The 22,764-nt window shown below is 49.6% G+C and overlaps 1 protein-coding gene and 1 non-coding gene across 5 annotated transcripts in view; both read left to right on the top strand.

The window, feature by feature from the left end:
• The window catches only part of ADCYAP1R1 (ADCYAP receptor type I), a 45,515-nt gene that overhangs the window by 13,641 nt on the left and 9,110 nt on the right, over positions 1–22,764 (top strand). For 3 of the 4 annotated variants that reach the window (XM_055589476.1, XM_055589475.1, XM_055589473.1), the window contains exons 3-12: positions 3,424–3,531; positions 5,604–5,624; positions 6,872–6,913; positions 9,373–9,482; positions 10,121–10,218; positions 10,682–10,814; positions 12,056–12,209; positions 12,641–12,701; positions 13,265–13,334; positions 17,489–17,580. In XM_055589476.1, coding sequence (XP_055445451.1) covers positions 3,424–3,531; positions 5,604–5,624; positions 6,872–6,913; positions 9,373–9,482; positions 10,121–10,218; positions 10,682–10,814; positions 12,056–12,209; positions 12,641–12,701; positions 13,265–13,334; positions 17,489–17,580 — 889 coding nt within the window. The remainder of the gene's footprint in view (positions 1–3,423; positions 3,532–5,603; positions 5,625–6,871; positions 6,914–9,372; positions 9,483–10,120; positions 10,219–10,681; positions 10,815–12,055; positions 12,210–12,640; positions 12,702–13,264; positions 13,335–17,488; positions 17,581–22,764) is intronic. The other variant, XM_055589477.1, reaches the window with a different exon arrangement.
• TRNAC-GCA (transfer RNA cysteine (anticodon GCA)) lies at positions 11,750–11,821 on the top strand. Its single transcript has one exon. It is a non-coding gene; the product is annotated as a tRNA-Cys (tRNA).

The raw sequence follows: 22,764 nt of genomic DNA, 5'->3' as shown, positions 1-22,764 counted from the left end.
CTATCTAACCATTCTAAAGTAGCCAGGTCTGAATTCTAAGAGGGTTTTTTGCACATGGCAACTTTGGACGTTTTCTGATCTAAACATGACCTGAAACTGTGGGCCCCAACAGAGTGGCTGTGAGCTCAGGAGGCCCACCCCAGGCCCCCACCCCTGCCCAATGCCTGCCGGGCTTCCTCTGTGTCTGCCCAGGGGCCCTCTACCGGCCTTTCTCACCTGCTTGGGCTCCGTTTCATCTCTCTGCCTAGGTCTGTCTCAGGGGAATGATTCCCAGGGATACCTAAGTGAAATAATGAGATTAGTGGTAATAACAATGGTGACCAGGCACTGAGTGAGTCTGCCTTTCTTCCGACAACTTTTCATGTATGAACTCATTAATCCTTCCCACAGCCCTGGGGGTGGGACAGGCACAGGCTGTCTTGTACCTGGCAGAGGAGCCCTCCAAAGTCCTGATTTAGAGCCTGCTCAGCCAGGTGAGGTCCCTTTCCTGGAAGTCAGCACTCTGCCATTGGATACGCCACATACTGCCTCCCGTCTCTGCCTTTGCATGATTATATCACTCTATGCACTTTCTCTGCCCACCTGGAACACGTGGAGTTCCCTGCTCCTCTCATGTTGTGTTCTTTCCCTGGATGACCTCTCACCCCGTGGCCTCGCCCGTGCGCCTTGTGCTGGAGTATAAAGCAAGGAGCTGTTAAGGAGCTGAGGTGATAGGGCCACTGGTTGGTGCTCACTGATAGTGGTGGCCATGTGACCCGGTCACATCTTTCTTTGGAAGAGCTCGCAGTCACAGGTGTGTGGGGATGAGTGAGGAGACCAATGGGGAAGCTGTAACCAAGGTCCTAGGGAAAAGTGGTCTGCCCTTGACTAGGTGGAGGTGCATGGATTCCACAAATATTTGACTGTCAGACCAGCAGGACTTGGTGACCAATTGTCTATGGAGCACGAAGAAGGCGACAAAATGAGAATGATTCCAGGATTCCAACTGGGGCTGAGACAGGAAATCAGGTTTTGTAGGAGATGCTCAATTGAGCCTTGGACAGGCTGGGTGTAGGTTGTCTTGGGCCTTTCAAGGTGGGGATATCCAGCAGGCACCTGGCTGTGAGAGGCAGCCCTCAGGTTGTACAGGAGACAGGCTTGGGAGCTGTGTGTATAATTCTGTCAGGAAGACCTTGAGCCTGCTTCAGTTCAGTTCAGTTCACTGATTGAGGCGTATCTGACTCTTTGCAACCCCATGGACTGCAGCATGCCAGGCTTCCCTGTCCATCACCAACTCCTGGAGCTTGCTCAAACTCACGTCCATCGAGCCGGTGATGCCATCCAACCATCTTATCCTTTGTTGTCCCCTTCTCCTCCTGCCTTCAATCTTTCCCAGCATCAGGGTCTTTTCTAATGAGTCAGTTCTTCGCATCAGGTGGCTGAACTATTGGAGCTTCAGCTTCAGCATCAGTTCTTCCAATGAATATTCAGGACTGATTTCCTTTAGGATGGACTGGTTGGATCTCCTTGCAGTCCAAGGGACTCTCAAGAGTCTTTTCCAACACCACAGTTCAGAAACATCAATTCTTTGGCACTCAGCTTTCTTTATGGTCTCTCACAGCCATATATGACTACCGGAAAAAACATAGCTTTGACTATACAGACCCTTGTCGGTAATGTCTCTGCTTTTTAATATGCTGTCTAGGTTTGTCATAGCTTTTCTTCCAAGAAGCAAATGTCTTTTAATTTTACTTGCTCCTTGGAAGAAAAGTTTTGAGTCTGTTGATCTCGTCTAAGATGAGAGGAGCAAAGGGCCAAGGGCAGGGCAGATGCGAGCCCCTGCATTTGGTCAGGTGGGGCCCAGTGATGAGGGCCCGGAAGGTCAAGTAAGGATGATGAGTTCGTTAAGGTCAAGAGGCCTCTCAGTGGAGAGGAGGGATGAAGTCAGATGAGGGGTGAAGCATGAAGGGGAGGTGAGGATGGAGTGACAAGGAGTGCAGAGAACAACACCAGGAGGCTGGTAGAGGCTGGGAGGAGAGTGGGCACAGGGGTTGGAGGATCTACTGAGCGCCCCAAATCTGAAAATCTGGTCTTCAGACTTGACCTCTTCCTCCTCCTGGCAGCTCATCTGCTGTGAGTCACTGTCTTAATGATTCCTAAATAGTTCTCAGTTTGTCCTTACTCCTCTCCATCCCTCGGTGCTCACCTGATCTGGGCGTTCGTCCCCACCATGGTGGCCTCTGAGGTGATCCCTGCCTCATATCCCTTTGTGCTCCAAGTCCTGTCATAGTCCTGGGGCTTGGCTGTGTAGGTCTCTGCCTGGCTGACTCTGCCATCCTCCCCACCCCCATCTGACCAGTTTGTGCTCCTCCTTCAGGTTCCTACTTCATTTTCACTCCATCTCTCCGCTCCAGGCCTGTCCTGAAAGGCAGTGGGTGGCCGGGGCATGGGGTAGTGGTGGCAATGGAGCATCCTCAGGCCAGCCAGTCCCTGCCTCTCCTTCCACTCAGGAGGTCGATCTGAAGCTGGACCTCACAGTGATGTGGAGCCTGGGGATGTGGAAGAGCTCGTGCAGGGTGCTGTGTGTGTGTGCTGCGTGTGTGCTCCATGTGTGCGCTGTATGTATCTGTGCTCTGTGTGTGTGTGTGTCTGTGTTTGTGTGTTGTGTGTGTGCTGTGTGTGTGTCTGTGCTCTATGTATGTGTGCTGTATGTGTGCTCTGTATGTGCTCTGTGTGCTCTGTGCGTGTGTTGGGTGTGTGTGCTCTGTGTGTGCTGTGTGTGCTCTGTGTGTGTGTGTGCTCTGTGTGCTGTGTGTGTACGCACTCTGTGTGTATGCTCTGTGTGTGCTGTGTGTGCTCTGTGTGTGTGTGTTGTGTGTGTGTGTTCTGTGAGTGTGTGTGCTCTGTGTGTGTGTGTTGTGTATGTGTGCTGTATGTGTGCTCTGTATGTGCTCTGTGTGTGCTGTGTGTGCTCTGTGCGTGTGTTGTGTGTGTGTGCTCTGTGTGTGCTGTGTGTGCTCTGTGTGTGTGTGTGCTCTGTGTGCTGTGTGTGTACGCACTCTGTGTGTATGCTCTGTGTGTGCTGTGTGTGCTCTGTGTGTGTGTGTTGTGTGTGTGTGTGTTCTGTGAGTGTGTGTGCTCTGTGTGTGTGTGTTGTGTGTGTGTGCTCTGTGTGTTGTGTGTGAGGGCTCTGTGTGTGTGTGTTGTGTGTGTGTGCTCTGTGTGTGCTCTGTGTGTGTGTGCTCTGTGTACACACTCTGTGTGTATGCTCTGTGTGTGTGTGTTGTATGTGTGTGCTCTGTGAGTGTGTGTGCTCTGTGTGTGTATGCTCTGTGTGTGCTGTGTGTGCTCTGTGTGTGTGTGCTCTGTGAGTGTGTGTGCTCTGTGTGTGTGTGTGGGGAGGGACTGCTGGATGCCCTCTCACCATGGTTTTCATCCCCACAGGGTGCCCTGGGATGTGGGACAACATCACGTGTTGGAAGCCTGCCCACGTGGGTGAGATGGTCCTGGTCAGTTGCCCTGAACTCTTCCGAATCTTCAACCCAGACCAAGGTGGGTTTCCCCCAGGGCCTCTTTAGGCTACACTCGGTCCAGCCTGTTCCCCAAAGTTGGACCCCAGGCATTCCTGGGAGACAAACACCAAAGACTGGGGGCACCCTGCAGGGAGGTGGTTCCCATTTCGGAGCTCTGTGTTGGGGAGATGAAATCAGGGACCCCCGTGCACAAAGGGACACAGAAGCACCCCTGACACATGGCAAGGCCCCGTAGAGGTGCGACAGAAGGGCAAGGCTAGGCTCTCGGATGTGGGCTCCATCGCATAACCCAGCTGTGGACCTTGAGCAGGGCAGTCACCCCTCTGTCCCCCCATTTCCTAGTCTATCAGATGGGAATGTGGAATGGTGACTGGGGGAATTTAAGTGGAAGATGCTGGTGGAAGTCCCTTAGCAGGACTGGGTGCAGCTTGATGGTCAGCCGCAAGTGTGAGCTGATGTTATCACCACACTCACTCATACAGGGAGGCCCAGATGACTGCTCTCCATGGGGAGGGGCCTAAGGGGAAAGGGTTCTGAGGGATCTCTCCTTTGGATGTGAGTCTGGTGGGCTCTCCAGGCCTATTTCTGCCTTGGCAGAGACTCATGAACCCCAAAAGAAGGTTGGTGTCTGCTTTTAGTGCACATTGACACTGGGAGGGGCCTGGAGCCAGACTGGCCCTCTGCCCCAACTCTGTGGGTGTCCCAGGAAGCAGGGTGGCAAGCTGGGGGTTGCTGAGTTAGGCTGGGTAGAGGGAGATGGAGGGACTGGGCTCCAGGCAGGTGATGTACTGAGAACCATGCATGGACCACCTAGTCCTGGGTTGGGGCCTTGGTTTGAGGAAGGAGGGTAGGGACTCCTACAGGGACTAGAGACTCTGCGACACTTGTGTAGCCATGCATGAGTCCCTTGAGACCTGGTCCTCAGCTTCCTTTCTCACGTGTCTAAGGCCTTGGCCAGCGTCCCTCTAGAAGTAGAGAGTCTCCAAGCTGTGCTTCACTCCACTGTCCTCTAGCCCATGTCAGAGGCAGAGGCAAATTTTTTTCACACCTGAAAGTCCAGCAGCCTTGTTTCTGCCTGCAGGAGAGTCTGCTTGGAGGAGGTGGTGTGGGGAGATAGAGGCAGTGTCTTGGGGATGCCCGGCCCTGTCTCTGGCTCCCCGCCCAGGACTAGAGAAGGCAGGGTCTAGCCATGCTGCCCCCATCTCACCTCCCCGACTTTCTGTTTGGGTCCGTTAGCCATACCTCCCACCTCCAGAATCTCAGTCCAGGCCAGTCCAGCAGTTAAACTCTCCCATCCTGACAGTGGCATGAGGACTGGATGCAACCCAGAGTAGAAGGGGAAGTGCTGAAAGGAGAGGCACAGTGTGAATGGTGGTTCGTCAAGCGGGGTGGCAGCCCAGTGATTCAGCTCCAATTTCTAATTCATTCCTATAGAAACCAATTAATCACTTCCTCCATTCACGTACTCCTTTCATTCAGTCATTTATTTAAAGTTGACAGAACATCTACTCTGGGTCAGGTACCGTGGCAGGACTACTTTTCCACCACGCACAGAAAAGGTAAAATGAATCAGCAGTTGAATAAAATTTTCTTAAGATATGCTTTCTTTCAGATTCTGTGCCTCCCTCTGGCAATTGCACAATGAATGTGTTATTTACACCTGCCTCTTAATGGTTCATTAAGGCAGGGCCTTTTAGCATCTCCATTCACAAAGTTAGACTTGACTTAAATACTTAGAAAGCTGAGAACCGCAGTTTTCCTTTTATTTCCTGGTTCCCAGGGCCGAATCTCATGCTCATAGTAATAGTTGCTGCTTTGCAGCTGTTGGAGATGCAGGAACGCGATCTCGCTCCTCCTTTGGAATGCTTCACTTTCTCAGTAACTGTGCCCTGTTCTTGCAGGAAAGGTAGAAGTCTCTAGTAGAACAGTAGAATCCCAGCTTGTAGTTCTCAGGCCTCTGGGGCCCCAGCACAACCTCTCTTCAGAGTCTGGGAGTGGAAAGGAGGAGGGCACCATCAGCAGGGCTCAGAGAGGAGATTGACTTTAGCCAACCTCGCTCACCTCTGTGTTTTCTCTCTTGCTCTGTTTCAGTCTGGGAGACGGAAACCATCGGTAAGAGGAACCTTGGAGAGGACAGACTGCTGATCATCTGTCCATCTGTCCATCCAGCAGGAGCCCAGCTCTGACTGTTAGGAGTGGGTGGGGATGGAATGAGAGGTTCATCAGGGGCTGGGCTCATCCTTCCTTTCCCTCCCCTCAACCCGTGGCCATCTGGAGGCTGGGGAGACACAGGGAGATGAAAAATTGCAGCCCTTGGTCTCAGGGTGGTCATGGGCTTGTTTGGGAAGATTGGACTTGCCTATAGAGGGGCAGCAAGCAAGGACACCTGTGTGCTTTGGCATGAGCTTCTGTACACATACAGGCCTGACTGTGTGTGTGAGCCCATGCCGATACTGACATCTCCAGGGCCATGGAGTTGGAATGTATGGCAGGCTCTGGAGCAGAAGAGACCTACCAAGGTGACGTGCTGGCAAACTAATGATGGTGTCAGGGAAGGCTTCCTGGAGGAGGTGACATGTCAGTTGGACCTTGCAAACACAATTTTGAAAAGTAGAGGGAAATGGGGTTCATTGCTAGCAGAGGATTCAACCTAAAAAAAAGTGGAGGTGGAAATAAAGAATTGGGAGAGAAAGAGAAAAATATGTCTGAGGAGGAAATCTTTGGAGTTTTGGGGTTCCTTTGGTGGGAGCGGTTTGTGGGCTGAGATGGAGGGTTGAACACCAAACAAAAAACCCAAGAGCAGGACCCATATTGCTATTCTATGTCCTTTTTCCTGAAAAGAGCCTATTAATGAACTTGTTTACAAAACAGAAATAGACTCAGAGATAGAAAACAAACTTATGATTATCAAAGAGGATAGCAGAGGTGGAGGTAGAGGTAAATTAGGAGTTTTCCACGAACATATATATGCACTATTTTATACAAGTTAGACAAACAACAAGAAAGACAAAAAGGAGAAAAGGCCAGTCACCCTTTTCCAGTCGTCTCTCACTCCAGAGGCCCTCCCCTCTTCCCGACAATGTCTGATTTCCATATCCTGTCGTCCAGTGGGGAGAACTGAGTCATGAGCCATCATTAGCCTCATAGAAATACAAAGCAAATGGGATGGCCCTGGAAGGTGCAGTGTGTATGTGGCTGCTGTGTGCGATGCTTCCTCTTGGCTGAGACCCCACCTCCTCCCAGCCCCCCTTCTCTAGACCAGGGGCAGCTTTGACCTTCCAGGGAGCAGAGTAAGCAGTGGATAGCCCTGGCCAGCTGATGGTCAGGTGTCCTGACTCATGTCCACGTCTGTTTTGCAGGAGAGTTCGGTTTTGCAGACAGTAAATCCTTGGATCTCTCAGGTAAAGGATGAGCTAAAATTGACCATGGGCTGGCTAAAGGGAAGATGTCTAACATATGAGGTTATTGGGGGCTAACGTGAGCTTGGGGACCCCCTTCCAGGCTGGGCTATGCCCCTCTGTGGCTCTGTGATCTTTGGTAGCTCACTTTCCTTCTCTGATGAAGTTGTGGATTTTCTCCATGGAAATTTGCATGCAAGTGCTCAGACAGAACACTGTGCATATAATTTCAGGGAAGGACAGATCTCAGTAAAAGAACTCCTGGATTAAATGGCCTGTGATAGCTTGGAGCTCCCACAAGTAGAACAGTGGTTCTCATACTTTGTGATCACAGTCATGGGCGTGCTAAGTCACTTCAATTGTGTCTGACTCTTTGTGACCCCGTGGACTATAGCCCACCAGGCTCACAGAAGTCCATGGGATTCTCCAGGCAGAAATATTGGAGTGGGTTGCCATTCCCTTCTCCAGCACAGTCACCTAGTGGGCTTGTTAAAACAGATTCCTGAACCTCACCCCAAGAGCCTCTGATAGAGCAGCCTGGGTGGGGCCTGAGGGTGTGCATTTTGGCCAGTCTCCCTGGTGATGCTAATGGGCCCGTCTAGGGAGGGCACCCACTTCGAGAACCTCTGGCCAAAGATTCTGTGCTTCTATGAAGTTGCTGGAGCAAAACAGCCTAGTGAAGTAGGCGCAGGCACTGCAGGGTGTGGGCAGTCTGGAGAGTACTCCATCTTCCGGAGATTTCTATCAGAACAATAGACCAGCAGATTCATGGAATAGTTCTAAACAAAAAGGTTTATACTTTTCTGAGCCCACACTATATTTTGAAAAGGGTAAGAAGGAAAATAAAAGAAAGGAAATGGCTTGTATCTCCAGGATACTTTTTTTAAAAAAATGTTTTTCAGTGCAGCTTCCCTTTCCTCTTCCCACTACCCTGATGTGGGCAGAGCAGAGAGGAGACCCAGGGAAGGGAAGGGCTTGGCCACTGCCATGGTCCCCTAGGACGTGCAGACTTTCTGAAAGAAACGTTCAGAGGGACTTGGAAGGAGGGTGCCAATAGCAGCCTGAAACAGATTTGCTGGAAGAAAAAACCATTTGGCATCAAACTGTGGGACAGAAGTGACCTCGTCTCTCCTGGGCCTGCCAGACGTCCTCCTTGTCCTGGGTCACATACGACTCAGAATCTGAGCTGCAATAAGAGACCAGTCTCTCTGCTCTGGGCAGAGCTCTCTTTATGGCAGGATCACCCCCCTCTGCTGCTTCCCAAAGCCCCAGGAAGTGCATTTCTGACTCTTGGTTGAAAAGAACTAGCCTTGGATCTTCCAACTCAATCAGCAGGACACGAGTTTGGAAAAGTGTTGGCATCTTCTGTGTTGGCTGCTGCCCTTGTCCCTGTCCGAGCTCCCCAGAGATGGCCTTCTGAGCAGGGCTTCTTCCAGCAGCATGGATGCTGGAGCCCCTTTTATGCAGATGTCTTTTGTTTATGATTTCTTGGCCCCTGAATCCTGTGAAAGGAAGAGCCACCCCCAGGTGTTCTAATACACCAGATAAACTCCCAGGAAGCCAGTCAGGGAAGAGGGGTCAGCCTAGGGCCACACTCAGGGGCTGGGCTGGAGGCAGAGGGGGCTGCTGCCTTTTCCCCTCCCCTAGACGTCGTGGTTTACCCTTGGACAGTCAGGAGCAGAGAGGATAAAATGAGCAATCATTAAAGGCTAAAAGGCCCCGGCGGGGTGAACACCAGACTGGACTCCACTCTGCAGACAACAAATGACTCCTGCCTCCTCTGGTGTCCTACAAAATGGCCTTTAAAGTCAAGCTAAAGAAAATTAAGGTACATTAGTGATAGGAAACAGACTCCTAAACTTGAAAGGGCAGAAGTCTTTTTTTTTTTTTTAACCTGAATATGTATCTTAATAAGATCTGATGCTAGATTAATGGAGGTCTGGTCCTTGTTAATTAAGCAAGCCTCGGGCCCCCTGGACACCATGGAAGCTGCTGGAAGGCCCAGAACTTCCGGTGAAAGCCTCACCTGGAGCTTCTCCAGATATGACGAGAGCTCCTGCCATGCCACTGCCCAAGGTGATTTCTGGGCCAGGAGCTCTGGGCCTGGAATCTGCATTTGTGATCCCAGGTCATTCTTGTGCTGTTCCAGGGCCTTCAGGAGGGGCTCAGGCCTTTTCTTAGCGGGAAGGAGTCTGGATTCATCCTGGCTCAATCCTCTCACTCCTTGTTTAGAGGTCAGCTTTCATTGGCACCCCCCTGCACCCCACGTTCCTAGTATAAAGGCTAAGCAATGATTATTTTCACTCGGACACTGGAAGATCTCATGAACCTGCAGCTGCCATGCTTCTCAGATGGACATGTGGATTTCCAGGAATTTCTACTTAAGGACTAATTGGCCATTAAGAATTTTAGACCCCTCTTACATTACTTCTGTGCCTCACCGCATTTTTGTTCTGCTGCAGACATGAGGGTGGTGAGCCGGAATTGCACGGAGGATGGATGGTCGGAGCCATTCCCTCATTATTTCGATGCCTGTGGGTTTGAGGAGTATGAATCTGAGACTGGGGACCAGGTGAGTATCTGCTGCCCTCCTGAAGGTGGAGGGATGGGGCCGAGGAGGCCGGTGGAAGCACGTGTCCCCCAGGGGCCCTGACTCCTGATGGAACTGCAGAAATTCGAGTCCCCCGGCAGCATTCATGAGTGCCTGCTGTGTAGCCAGATGCATGCAGGACAGGACTTTCACGCACTCATTCTAGGCTGAGAAACAACTGTCTTGCTGCCTGAGCTCCTCCAGCCCCCAGCACATGTCCACCACCTCCCTGGTGGCTTTTCCAGGACACCTGCCTTTCTGTGGTCCGGCCATTGTAGGATTAATGCAGGCCCAGCAGGGGGCCCCCTGGATCCTTCTCCAGGCTAAAGGCTGGCTCTGTTCTGGCTGGTCAGTGCTCCTGCACTCTACCAGCATTTAGCTTCTGGCAGTGCAGATGGGCAGGAGGAGGTGGCTCAGTGGGAATGGGCTTGGGGAGCTTGGGGTGGCGGAGGAACTGATGGGGGAGGGGAGGAAATGTGATCAACTAGAAAAGAGGGGAAGGAGGAGCTGGGTAGCACGCCCAGAGGTGGGCAGGCCTGGTCTGGGAGACTTGGTGCCATCCCAATGGGGCCGGGGGCAGGCCCCACACGGAGCCCTGCATGTCTTGTGCTCTGCTCCAGGATTACTACTACCTGTCGGTGAAGGCCCTGTACACAGTTGGCTACAGCACGTCCCTTGTCACCCTCACCACCGCCATGGTCATCCTGTGTCGTTTCCGGTGAGATTCCCGACAGCCTTCAAGTGATTGCAGCCCACCGCTGTACAGAGCCCTGGCTCTGTGCCTCCCACCCCCGACTCCTGCCCTGGATGTCAGCCCTGGAGGTCTCTTGAAAGAGACCTACAATAAGAGATAGGACCCCAGAGAGGACAGCTGACTTGTCCAGGGCCACACACAGCAAGGCAGACCATGGGCAGTAGACCTACGCCCCTCGCATTATCTTCCTGGTCTAGATGGAGAGAGGTCACAGCAGGGAGCAGTATGGACCCCAGTAGTGGGGCCAGGTGGTGGGAGCCTGGGAGTGAGTGAGGGTTTAGAGAGCTGGGAAGAAGGGGTGGTCTAGGTGGCTGACCCCCTTGAGACAAAGCTGTGGAGTCAGCCCAAAGCGGACCCCAGGGTGGAGGGTGGAAGGCTGTGGGGCTCCTTACTTCAGGGCATCTGTCTTCACCCCCCGTGGGTGTAGGAAGCTGCACTGCACCCGCAACTTCATCCACATGAACCTCTTCGTGTCGTTTATGCTGAGGGCCATCTCCGTCTTCATCAAAGACTGGATCCTCTACGCTGAGCAGGACAGCAATCACTGCTTTGTCTCCACTGTGAGTGCACTGAGCCCTGCCACGATTTGGTCCTCCCTGCAATGCCCCGCTGTCCAGGTGTTTTCCTGCAGGTTGAGATGTTGGCCCCAGTGAGCACAGAAACCCAGGGATGACCATGAGGTTACTAGCAGCCGGTGAGACCCCGGCTTGACGTCACTTCCTGTTCCTTGGCCTGTGGGTATACTTGGCAGAGCAGTTGAGGCAGGTCAGGTGGAGATGTCAAGTCCCACTTGACTAAGGAGGGAACTTGGTTCAGAGAGAGGACTGGCCTGGTCATTGATGCTTTAGCCCAAGACAGAGCCTAGGGGCTGATTGACTGGGGTTCCCTCCATACCACCTACCCAGTTCTGATAACTTTGGAAGTAAGCAGAAAAGACAGTGGGAGAAGGCATTGGCACCCCACTCCAGTACTGTTGCCCGGAAAATCCCATAGATGGAGGAGCCTGGTAGGCTGCAGTCCACGGGGTTGCACAGAGTCGGACACGACTGAAGCGACTTAGCAGCAGCAGAAAAGACAGGCTTTGATGGGGGCAGGATGAGAGAACAGTCCAGAGCACAATGCCTTGACCTGAGAGGGCACACTTGGAGGTGGTGTCTATGAGACTTCTGGGGGGACCAAGGGTATCCTATTTACCTATGTGATATCTGAACCCTTTATTGTACCAAGGAGGCTCCTTCCTCTTTATTCTCCTTTTCTATGGGGGCTGGGGAAGGGGCAGAAAGTGGGGGAGAGTGAGCCTGGGGAGAAGAGAGGGTTCTGTGTGTACCCCATGACCCCACCCCATCCTCATCCTTTTCTTACATATGCAGAGCTGCCTCCATGGGCAACTTTGATTCAGACGCATAGCATGCTGCAATTTTAGACTCTGAATCCAGGAATGTTGAGTCTTTCAGACCCAAGGGGTGTTTAAGCTGGAGATGCCTAAGCTAAGGCTTCCCTAGTGGCTCAGACGGTAAAGCGTCTGTCTGCAATGCAGGAGACCCAGGTTCGATCCCTGGTTTGGGAGGATCCCCTGGAGAAGGAAATGGCAGCCCACTCCAGTATTCTTGCCTGGAAAATCCCATGGACCACGGAGCCTGGTAGGCTACCGTCCATGGGGTCGCAAAGAGCTGGACACGACTAAGCGACTTCACTTAGCCTAAGCTAAGGGCCCTCAGGATTCCCCCTGGTCCTGTTGGGCTGGATTTTCAAGGTTTGTTGGGGGCTTGCACCTCCCTCCTCTTCCCCACTCGGCCTGCAGGTGGAATGCAAGGCTGTGATGGTTTTCTTCCACTACTGCGTCGTATCCAACTACTTCTGGCTGTTCATCGAGGGCCTGTATCTCTTCACCCTGCTGGTGGAGACCTTCTTCCCCGAGAGGAGATATTTCTACTGGTACATCATCATTGGCTGGGGTAGGTCTCTGATTGTGGCCTGGACAGGTTCAGGACCCATGAGCAGGATGTCCTTTGTCCCGCCATCCGGGAGTATTAGTCAGAGGAGGGAGGCAGAGGGAGATGCTGCCCTGACTCACAGCTATGGCATACTGCTGGATCCTGGATACTTTCTTGCTCTTCTCCTTGTAGAAAGCCTACCGGCTGAGGGAGGGGATATGCACAGGGAGGCAAGGTAGCCCAGGGTCTGAGGGAGACATGGACCCCTAGAAGGCCTGGGTATGAGGGACAGTTAGGGTCCCCAGGACACCAGGTCTGAGAGGGAGATATGCCCCGTGGATCAGAACCCCATGTCTGAGGGGTCCGTTGGCCCCCAGAAGCCCCAGGTCTGAGGGCGATACTGGGCCTATTAGTTTTCCTATTATCATGGGGCTCCTTTTCTTTGTATCCAGGGACACCGACTGTGTGTGTGTCCGTGTGGGCTATGCTGAGGCTCTACTTCGATGACACAGGGTGAGTACATGCTCGAGAGCCAGGGCCCAAGCCCCAAGTAGGCTGTCAGTTAATGCCCTGAACTTCATGTTGACTGTCTCAGACAAACCATCCGACGCCGGGCCTGGCTACACCACCAGCCCTGGGCACTGCCTATGCCCTGAACCCACTGTGGGTGGACCCACCCTGCCACATCTCAACTGGGACCCAGTGAGGGAGTGCACAAGGTTTCAGAGCCCTACTCTGCCTGTGGGCTCAGCTCTGAGTGACTGCTCTCCTTTCAGGGAAGAGGGAGGAACAATGAGGCTGAGACAGCATCCCCAAGAACCTGAGTTCTCAAGGGGGAACGTGGCCCTTGCCCAGGAGCCCAGCAGTGCCCTGACTCCTGGGTTCCAATTGCTGGCTGTACAGTGGAGCAGAAGAGAGGACCAAAGCACTGGGACCAGGATTGGGCTTGGGGGTACAGTTCATCAGCTCTCCTTTCAGCCAGCCCCCCTTCAAAGCCACAGGGGAAGAAGTGGCACTCCATTGTCTTGCAGGGCTCCCGGCTCCCAAGCATCATCTCTCTTTTTTCTGTCTTACAGCTGCTGGGATATGAATGACAACACGGCTCTGTGGTGGGTGATCAAAGGCCCTGTAGTTGGCTCCATAATGGTGAGTGTGCTTGGGACAAGAAGCAGGAGAGAGAGAGAGGTCTGGGCTGAAAGGTCCGGGAGAGGAGAAATAAAGTGGTCACCACACAAACCAACCTCCCTTTTCACAGCTGTGTTATGTTCTGCAACATGGATGTCCAAGTTATTTAGCTATTTCACTGGTGTTGGACATTTGTCTTTATTCCATTTTACCTTATTATGGAAGATGCTGCTATGAAGAGTTCTGTGCATAGTTTTGAGAATGTGTGAATATTTCTTTAGAATTAATCCCTAGAAGTAGAATTGCCAGGTCAAAAAGGGTATCCCATATCATTGTCTGCACTTGTAATTTCAATCATTTAAATTTTGCATAGCTTTGTGGGAGATAGTGTAGCTCATTGTTTTAATTTCTCCACATTGCTTGTGCAGCAAAGCAATTTTTAACACATTTATAGACAATTTGCTTTTCTTTCTGGTTACTATCTGTTTATTTCTTTGCTCATTTTTTATAGCCCAGTTGTTATCTTTCTTACTGTTTGCTAGATAGTAATGCTTCATTTGTTACACATATTGTAAATATAATTCCAACATTGCATGGTTTTATAATTCCAACATCCACCAGGCCTTTTCATCATGAATTCTGAGGCTTATTTCTTGTTTCTGGAAGTCTTTCCCAACCTGAGAATATAAAAGTAATCCTAATTGTTTTATAACAATTTTATAAATTGGATTATTACATGTATGATGGGCTTCCCTGGTGGCTCAGATGGTAAAGAATCTGCCTGCCAATGCTGGAGACCTGGGTTCGATTCCTAGGTTGGGAAGATCCCCTGGAGGAGGGCACAGCAACCCACTCCAACTTCTTGCCTGGAGAAACCCATGGACAGAGGAGCCTGGCGGACTACAGTCCCTGAGGTCACAAAGAGTCGGACACAACTGAGTCAGTAACACTTCCACTTTCATTACATGTATGTCTTTAATCCATCTGAAATTTTATTTCTGTGATCTGAAATGATATCTAATCTTATCAAGTTTTTTTTCCCCAATGGACAGACATCCCACCCTCTAAATATTTTTATTGAATAGGTCATCCTTTCTCCATTATGTAGAAATGGAACTTTATTGTAAACACTCAATGTAGTCTGCTTGTGTTTAGCTGCAGACTTCCTGCTCCATGTTACTATCTATGCAGCTGTTCTTGTGGCGAGTACCCCGTAGTGCTGGTTACTATACTCTGGCAGCATGTTTTGATATCTGCTGTGGCTAATATTCCTTTCCTTATTTTTTCCCTTCAGAATTTTCTTGCACATTTACTTTTTCACATGGACTTGCACATTTGTGAAGTTGAAGGAAAAAGACCGGTTGAGATTTTTTTCATAGGGATGCCACTGAATTTATAAGCAAATTTGGAGGAGAAGTGGTTTTCTTAAAATACTGTCTTCCTTTCCAAGAATATGGCATGATACTCTATTTATTTAGTCTTTCTCACAGAGTCATTTTGTATAGTATTTTGTAAGTTGTCTTGGTAAGTTTACCTTTATGGTGTCTTTGAGTTTGTGCTCGTCTGTAGTAATTATTCTTTTGTTGTATTTTCTAGTGGGTGTATTTGTGCTGTGTTTAGGGAACCTATTAGTTTTTGTGTATTTTTTCCTTTGTTGGTTACTTTGAAGCTCTTTTATTGGTTCTTATCCCTTTTCAGTTGGTTCTCATGGAAAATTATATAACCTATAAATGAAAATATTTTTTCTCCTTTATTTCCGGTATGTATACTGTTTATTCCTTGGTTTTGTTGAGGATGATGTTTGCTACAGTTTTGGGCAACTACCCTTCACTGAATTAGGAAAGTTTCTGTTTCTGACTTGTTTCAGTGTGTATTTTTTAAAATAAGGAATAGATGTCAACTTTTATCAAATGTGTTTTGGAGACATTAATTGCTCATTCCTTTGGTGATGAACATTGTTAATATTCCAGTTTATCTTCATGATGAACAATGCTGCTGTGGATATATTTGTGCATACCCTTGAGTATGTATGAATGTGTTTTTAGAATATATCTCCAGGAGTAGAATTTCTGGGACAAAGGATATATACATTTAATATTTTCATGGACATCAATTGCCCTCCACATGTGGAGTATAAAAGTGCTCATTTCTCATGTTTTCATTGGTGTTTCGATTACTGAACTATTCACCAATCTTATGGGGATAAAGATAGCTCATTGTTTTAACCTGTTAATGTAACAAATATTGGGCTTTCCTGATGGCTAAGTGGTAAAGAATCTGCCTGCCAGTGCAGGAGATGTGGGTCCAGTCCCTGAGTTGGGAAGATCCCCTGGAGAAGGAAATGGCAACCCACTCCAGTATTCTTGTCTGGGAAATTCCATGAACAGAGGAGCCTGGAGGGCTCCATTGGAGGCAAAGAGTCAGATGCGACTTAGTGACTAAACAGCAACAACAAGTGTTACTGGATTTTTTTTTTCCTCTTGGCATAAAACCTCTATGGCCCTGATCTGTTTGTCCTTTTAATGCACTGATAAATTTTTTGTTTGTTAATATTCAGTTTATAGCTTTTGCATTGTTCTTTGTAAGTTCTCTGGTTTTAGACATGTGCCTGATCATATGTGTGAGCATGGTTTCTGTCCTTGTCTGGGTTTTGTAGCAGGGTTTTGTTCACCTCATAGGTAATTTGGGAGGTTTTCTTTGCTTTTAAATAATGATGTAGCATGTAAATTCCATCTTCCCTAAAGGTCTTATGAAACTGGCTGGTCAAATGATCTGGGCTGGTGCCTTTTCATATACGCATCTTTGATTATTTTTAAACTTTTCCTGAGGTCATTGTGCTATTCTGATTTCTAGATCTTGATTTGACTTGATTAATTTATATTTTACTGATCTTTTTCCTTGTGATGATTCAAAATACTCTACACAGCTGTTGTCCTCTTTCTCATCCTTGAATTTGTTTAATTGCATTTTCTCCTTTTGGAAGGACTAACATATGCAGTTAACAGTATTGACTATGCTAAATTCCAAGTACTGATTAGACACTGGGCATGTAGGAGAAGGCAAAACTCACAGAAGCTGCCCTCCAGGAAGGCCCTTTATCATTCTGCTTGATCTGTGAAAGCAAAACAAAACCAAAAAATGTTATATTTATTATCTACTTTTTTTTCATATTTCTTTAATGAATTTTTATCTTTAACTTCCTTTTTTAAACGAAGTAGAAATTTAATTTGTGGTACTCTTTCCCTAAATTTTGATTTGAATGCTTAATTATTTTATCTTCAATATTTCTTATCTTTTAAAAAGTTAGTGTTTCCTTGAGCCCTGCTTCACTTCAGCCAGGCGTTGCTGTGTGGTCCCCATTGTTATGTTTGTGTTAGTCACTCAGTCATGTCTGACCCTCCTCAATCCCTGGAACTATAGCCGGCCAGGCTCTTCTGTCCATGGGGATTTTCCAGGCAAGAGTCCTGGAGTGGGTTGCCATTCCTTTCTCCAGGGGATCTTCCCAACCCAGAGTCTGAACCCAGGTCTCCCACATTCTTTACCATCTGAGCCACCAGGGAAGCCCATCATCTCTATTTATTTACTCCCCTCCTGCATTGTCTTTATTTATGTACTCCCCTCCCTCCTGCTTTCTCACCATCCTCACAGCTTCCTAGTTTGTTCAGAGAGCTTTTGTCCCTGACCTTTGTCTGAAGGTAAATGCTATTGCTATTCAAAGGCGGTCCTTTAATTAATAATCCTTATTGTTCTCCATTCTGGTTCTCCGTATTCAGTGACTCTGAACTTGGAGTTTCTCCAGAGGACAGCTCTCACCTCTGCAATAGCCTCTTCTCTGTTTTGCATGGTTGTTTTTCCATCACCCTGACGCTGTTTGTTCCGTCTTTTCCAGAAACTGCTCGCTTTTCCGGCTCACGCATGACAGTTTTTGCTATTTCTCAGTACTCTCCTGGAATCTTTTTATGCCTCTCTTCTGTGGTTTCAGTGATATGGAAGGAGGCTGGAGTGTTCTCATGCTGCCACCTTACGTGTGCTTATAATGCTGCCATTAGAAGTCTAGATGGCATCTTGACTGATGGGAAGAGGGCCTTGTTGAGGGAATAACAGCCAGTGTAGTGGCAGGGGTGTGGAAAGTCTTTGCTCAGAACCATTTTCACGGCTTTTTCTTTGCTTCTCAGGTTAATTTTGTGCTCTTCATCGGCATCATTGTCATCCTTGTGCAGAAACTTCAGTCTCCAGACATGGGAGGCAACGAGTCCAGCATCTACTTGTAAGTACCACTGGGTGAATTCCATGGTTAAATTCCAACAGCTCGGTGGGGCCTGCACTCAGGACACAGGAGGAGAAGCCCTGGACATTGCTAATTGGGTACCCTACATGGCCATTGGCAGGACTTCTTTTGGATTAAAGTGACTTGAAAACATAGTTGTCCATCTATCCTTCAGCCAACCCAGGAGCCCTAATCCACATAGTGACAACATGGAAACGAGAGAGAAAAAGATGGACAGATCCTGTGTCTTGCTAGGAAAATCAAGATGGAAAAGGCAGATTCCTTAAGGTAGTTAGGGTGGGTCTTGGTGGATTAGAAACTAGTTCTTTTCGGGGTCTTGATTCTCAGGGGAGCGCATGACTACTGCTGGATACAGTGCCTGAGGTTCCCATTCCCAGGCCAGTGGGTACAAGTTGCTCAGTCCCCACTAGTGAGTGAGTCGGGCACACAGTCTCCCTGGTCTGAGTACTGGAAGAGACATTCTCTTTGCACCTTCTCTCAGGGCAGCTGTACTTCTAGGTCTGGTCGTCTTCCCGCAACTCCCTCCTCCCTGGGCAGAGGGACATCTAACATGTTTGGGATTGATGGTGTTCAGGGGAAACCTCTTGGTTTCTCCACTTCCACAGCCATTCGGTTTGTTTCTTCCCAGTGTCTCTGCATCCAGGTCCCTCACAGCTTATCCCTGCTAGCTCTGTCCCACCCCTCTCCCAGCCCTCCACCTATGCTGAATCAGACCAAGCATCTTCCATCTCAGCCTTCTTGCCTTGTAATCATGACCAGCTTGGTGTATGGGCTGTGGGAGGCAGTTTGGTCCCCTGTGGTTGGCTGGAGGGGCCAGACAGGGACAGACTGAGAACAGTCTGTGAGGTGGAAGCCTCTGTGTTGCTTCCTCAGTTTGAGAAGAGAACAGGCTAGAAGGAACTTCGTCAGAGACCCTAACCTGGGGTTCAGAACCTTGATGGCTGCCCAGAGAACAAGTGAGACAGCAGAGAGACTCCAACAGAGGGTCCCCCTCACCCAGCCATTCTCCTGGAGAGAAGGAGAGGCAAGAATGCTTGGGAACCAGCCCCGGATCCTTCTCTCAGCCTCCTTGAGACTTCCGTGGGTCGGTGGAGCTTGTCCTTGGTCCCTGCAGTCAGTCTGGTACCTCTTCCGTGGCAGCCCTTCCCTGGGACTGGGGATCAGCACAGGGCCTGGCTCGGTCAGGCTTGTTTTCCCTGCATGTAGGATGATTACCCTGACCGCTGCTTCCTCTCCTTTTTCTGGCTATCCATTGATTGTCTTTTATTTTTTCATGTTTTTGTGAACATTTACCAACCTTTGCTTATATGTGCGTGTTACGTAGCACATAAAATTGCTCATCCATATAAAGTCCCCTGCACTGAGGGACTGCGGGGGCCAGCTCTCTGCAGATAACTGACCTGGAAAGATCATTCCTGCCTTTGTCTCCTGGAGCCACAAAACAGGGCCCTGCTGCTCCCCCTACCTTCTTGTCCAGCGTCGGAGACCACGTCCTCGTGCCTGGCTTGTTTCTCCCACTTGAGGGTGGTTTTGCTCCTGCATTAGCAGTTAGCTGTCGCAAATGTCCTCTGAAGCTGGCAGGTAGCTAACTAAGTCAGCGTCATCTCTCCTTTGAGCTCTAAGCAACCTTGGCTCCCCTCCCCGCCTCCCTGCCACCTTGATTCCTGCTGCTGCTGCTGCTAAGTCACTTCAGTCATGTCCGACTCTGTGCATCCTACATGCAGGCATCCCACCGGATCTATTTCTTCTTTTGAGGTCCCTGGGACTTGTCCTCCTGGGGCTCCCCTAGCTTCCTCTCTGTCTGTGCAGGGACACACAGGGACTCAACCGCAGCCTGAGTAAGGACACTCTGCTGACCCCAGAACATTCTTTACCAGCTTGGACATCTTGCCCCAGGCAGCAAGAAACCCAGAGTGCAGAGGGAGGGAAGTGTAGGGCCAGGGTTTTGAAGGTGTATTGTAGACTAGGAGCCGTGGAGTCCTATAAGACCTTCCGAATGCATAGATCAGAACTGTCTGTAATTAACACAGGGCTTATACATTTAAGTAAAAATGCTTAAAGAACCAGATTTTCCTCATTTTATTGTGCCTCACTTTACTGTGCTTCACAGATACTGCCTTTATTACAGATTAAAGGCCTGTGGCAACCTGGGTCTGTGTTGAAGAAGTCTGTCGGCCCCATCTTTCCAATAGCATTTTCTTACTTGGTGTCTCTGTGTTATATTTCGGTAATGCTCGCAGTATTTCAAGCTTTTTAAAAAATTATATTTGTTGTGGTGATCAGTGATCTTTGTTACTGCTGTGATTCACGGGAGGTTCAGATCATTAGTGTTTTTTTAGCAATAAGGTGTTTTTAAATTAAGGGATGTACATTTTCTTAGACATTTTGCTATTGTACACTTAACAGGCTGTAGGATAATGTAAACATAACCTTTATATGCACTTGGAAGCCACAAAATTGATGTGAGCTTATTGCAATATTTGCTTTATTGCGGTAGTCTGAACTGAACCCGCAATATCTCAGGGGTATGCCTATAGTTGGTTTGCTCTTATTGTGTTAAAAATCCCCTTAAAATCTCAGCAAATTCTTTAAAATTTTTTTAGAGACATCTAAGCTTGAGCTCATCTCAAGCCCCAGATTAAACCTCAGGAGGATGTGGTCTGTAAGCCAGGTGGGAGGCCTGACACAGGACAACGGGGATCGGTTTTAAGTGCAGCTACATGTTTGAGTGTTGCCAGGGTCAAGGAGACTCTATTGGTGAATGTAAGGGGTAATCAAAGCGGCCATGCTGCCAAGCATTTAAAAACACTTGCCACTCATTTAATGCCCGCAGACACCCAACAAATCTGCATTAAATATAATCCCCATTTTACAGCTGAGGGAACTAGTTATCAATGAAGTGGGATGAATCCAGTGGGAAAGAATGAAGCCGTAGCTACAGTGCAGGCAGGCAGGCCCTTGACTCCGAGCTTGCTTGCACCATCATTCCTCCCCTCAAGGAATTTACAGGCAAGATGATGATATTAAACAAGGCTTCCCGGAAGAAAAGGCCCCATTGGGTTCCAACCTTGTACAAAACTGCCCTACCTGGAGTGCTTTGAGCTGGGAGTTGTCTACTGCTGGGTGGGGAGAGGAGGGGACAATGGGGGAATTCAAAAAGGGGCAGGATGTGATGGGAGAGGGAGATTTCAGAGCTGTGTCTGAATCCCCTTGGTCAGCAGAGTTATGTGTTGGGCTGAGACCCTTTCAGATCTGCCCACAACAATTTTCTGGGTTTTCCCTCTGTTCCCAGAACAAATTTAAGCCTGGGAGTCCCCGGGAGAGACCGAGAGGACCTCCTGCCTGTGCCCACAGACCGGCACTCACTCCTTTTCCTGTAGGTTTGTTCCAGCAGCTCAGATGATGAGGTTCGCCCTCCTCTGTAGACCAAGAAGGTGCTCCAGACCCAATCAGAGGACCTGCTGGGGGCTGAGGTTCCTGCAGCGGGCAGCAGCCCTGAGCCACCTCCACTCTCACTGGCTGCTGGGAGAAGGAATGGCTGGGCTCAGAACTTGGGCAGTGGCCAGGCATGGAGTGTGGGCCTGAGTCCGGGTTAAGCCTGTGCTTAGGCTCAGTGCTGTTTGAAGCCAGGGCTTAGGGCTCAGCCCCATTCTGGGGTCAGGGTTAACCTTCCTTTTCTCGGGAGCAGAGTTTACCTCTGTGAGAAGCTGACTGGCTCAGAAAAAGGAGGGTGAGGTTTCTGTGCTGAGAGCATCTCAAGCCTCTCTCTGCGGGGAGCTGGCTTTATTCCCAGCAGTCTTCCTGTTGCAAGATGGGCATTGGAGCCTCTTGAGTCTGGGTCAGGGAGGGAAACCTCGTCTTTATTCCCCTCAGGGACCCCACAGAGCAGATCTCCATGGCCCCTTGGGGTAAAGGAAAGAGAACAGATACTGTGATGTAGTACATGGCTCAGCAGGGCTGTGACCTACCCAGTGTCAGAGAGACAACATTCGCCTCTGAAGACAAACTCTTCCCTGTCTAGGCAGAAGTCCAGCCAGGAAGCTCTCAGTCCAGGAACTCAGCCCACAGCCTGAGGCTCCCAGTTCACAAGGGGCTCTGTCTTCTTCCAAAACACCCTCTCCCCATCCTCTGTCTAGGAGTACCCTATCCTAACAACTCCTGTTAGGGATTGTCAATAGGGAATGGTTGCCCCCATTTCGCAGGTGGCGAAACTGAGGTCCAGAGAAGGAAAGTGGCAACACCTAAGATCAGCAAGTCAGTGGCCAAACAAGCCTTGAACTCAGGTTCCCCAAGCCACAGGTTAGGCACGAGGCACAGGGGGCTGGCAGGTCCTCAGTGATGGGGTGGGGGGAACGAGGGAGGGCAGGGAAACTCCAAGATCTGCTGAGCTGGGCTTCTGATTGGAGTGCCAGTGTGGTGGGGAGTGCTTCTCTGGAGACTGGGCCAAGCTTTGAAGGGGGACAGCATCTTAGCAGCAGGAGGGACACTATGGAGAATGTTCAATTCAGGTTACGACATTCTGTGGGTCTGCTGTGTGTCTAGCGTTATGCTGATCAGTAGGATCAGGGTGAGATAGACAAGGATCCTGCCTACAAAAGGTTCCCCTGCAGGGGTCTCTGTCTAATATCTGGGGGCTACAGTCCAGGCAGCCTTACATACAAAAGGCACTACAACATGCGTGGGGTTTATTTAGCTTGAGACCAAAGCAAGTTCTGAAGAACCCATGTGCTGCATCCCTGAGTTATAGATGGCAGTGTTTTTCCTTCCTGCAGACACCCAGCAAAGCTGTGGCAGAACCAGGCCTGGGAGCCAGGGCTCCCTGACTTCCAGATGTGGGTGTCATTCTTGCACTCGCTGTAGGGGTCTGCTGCCTTCTGATTTAGGCCGACGATGCTGCTCTCCATGCAGCCTCCACCCGGTATCCTTGTCTGAGTTGCTTATCCTCCCTTGGATCCAAATCAGAACTAAGCTGATCAGCCCACCCAGGTTAATCTCTTCCTCTTGATTGAATTTCTTTTCTTTTTTTTTTTTTTCACTAACTGTAGTGACTTTTCAGCGATTGGGACATTTTTCTCGTGCCTGTCTCTGGCTTTTCTGCCACCCTCTTTCCTTTTGGTTTCTTTTCATTGGATCCTTTTAAACAGTCACTGGAGGTTTGGGGGA

Source organism: Bubalus kerabau, chromosome 8 (assembly GCF_029407905.1).
Source record: "Bubalus kerabau isolate K-KA32 ecotype Philippines breed swamp buffalo chromosome 8, PCC_UOA_SB_1v2, whole genome shotgun sequence".
Lineage (NCBI taxonomy): Eukaryota > Metazoa > Chordata > Mammalia > Artiodactyla > Bovidae > Bubalus > Bubalus kerabau.
The sequence above is the reverse complement of the archived record's forward strand: the minus strand, read 5'-3'. Positions and strand labels throughout refer to the sequence as shown.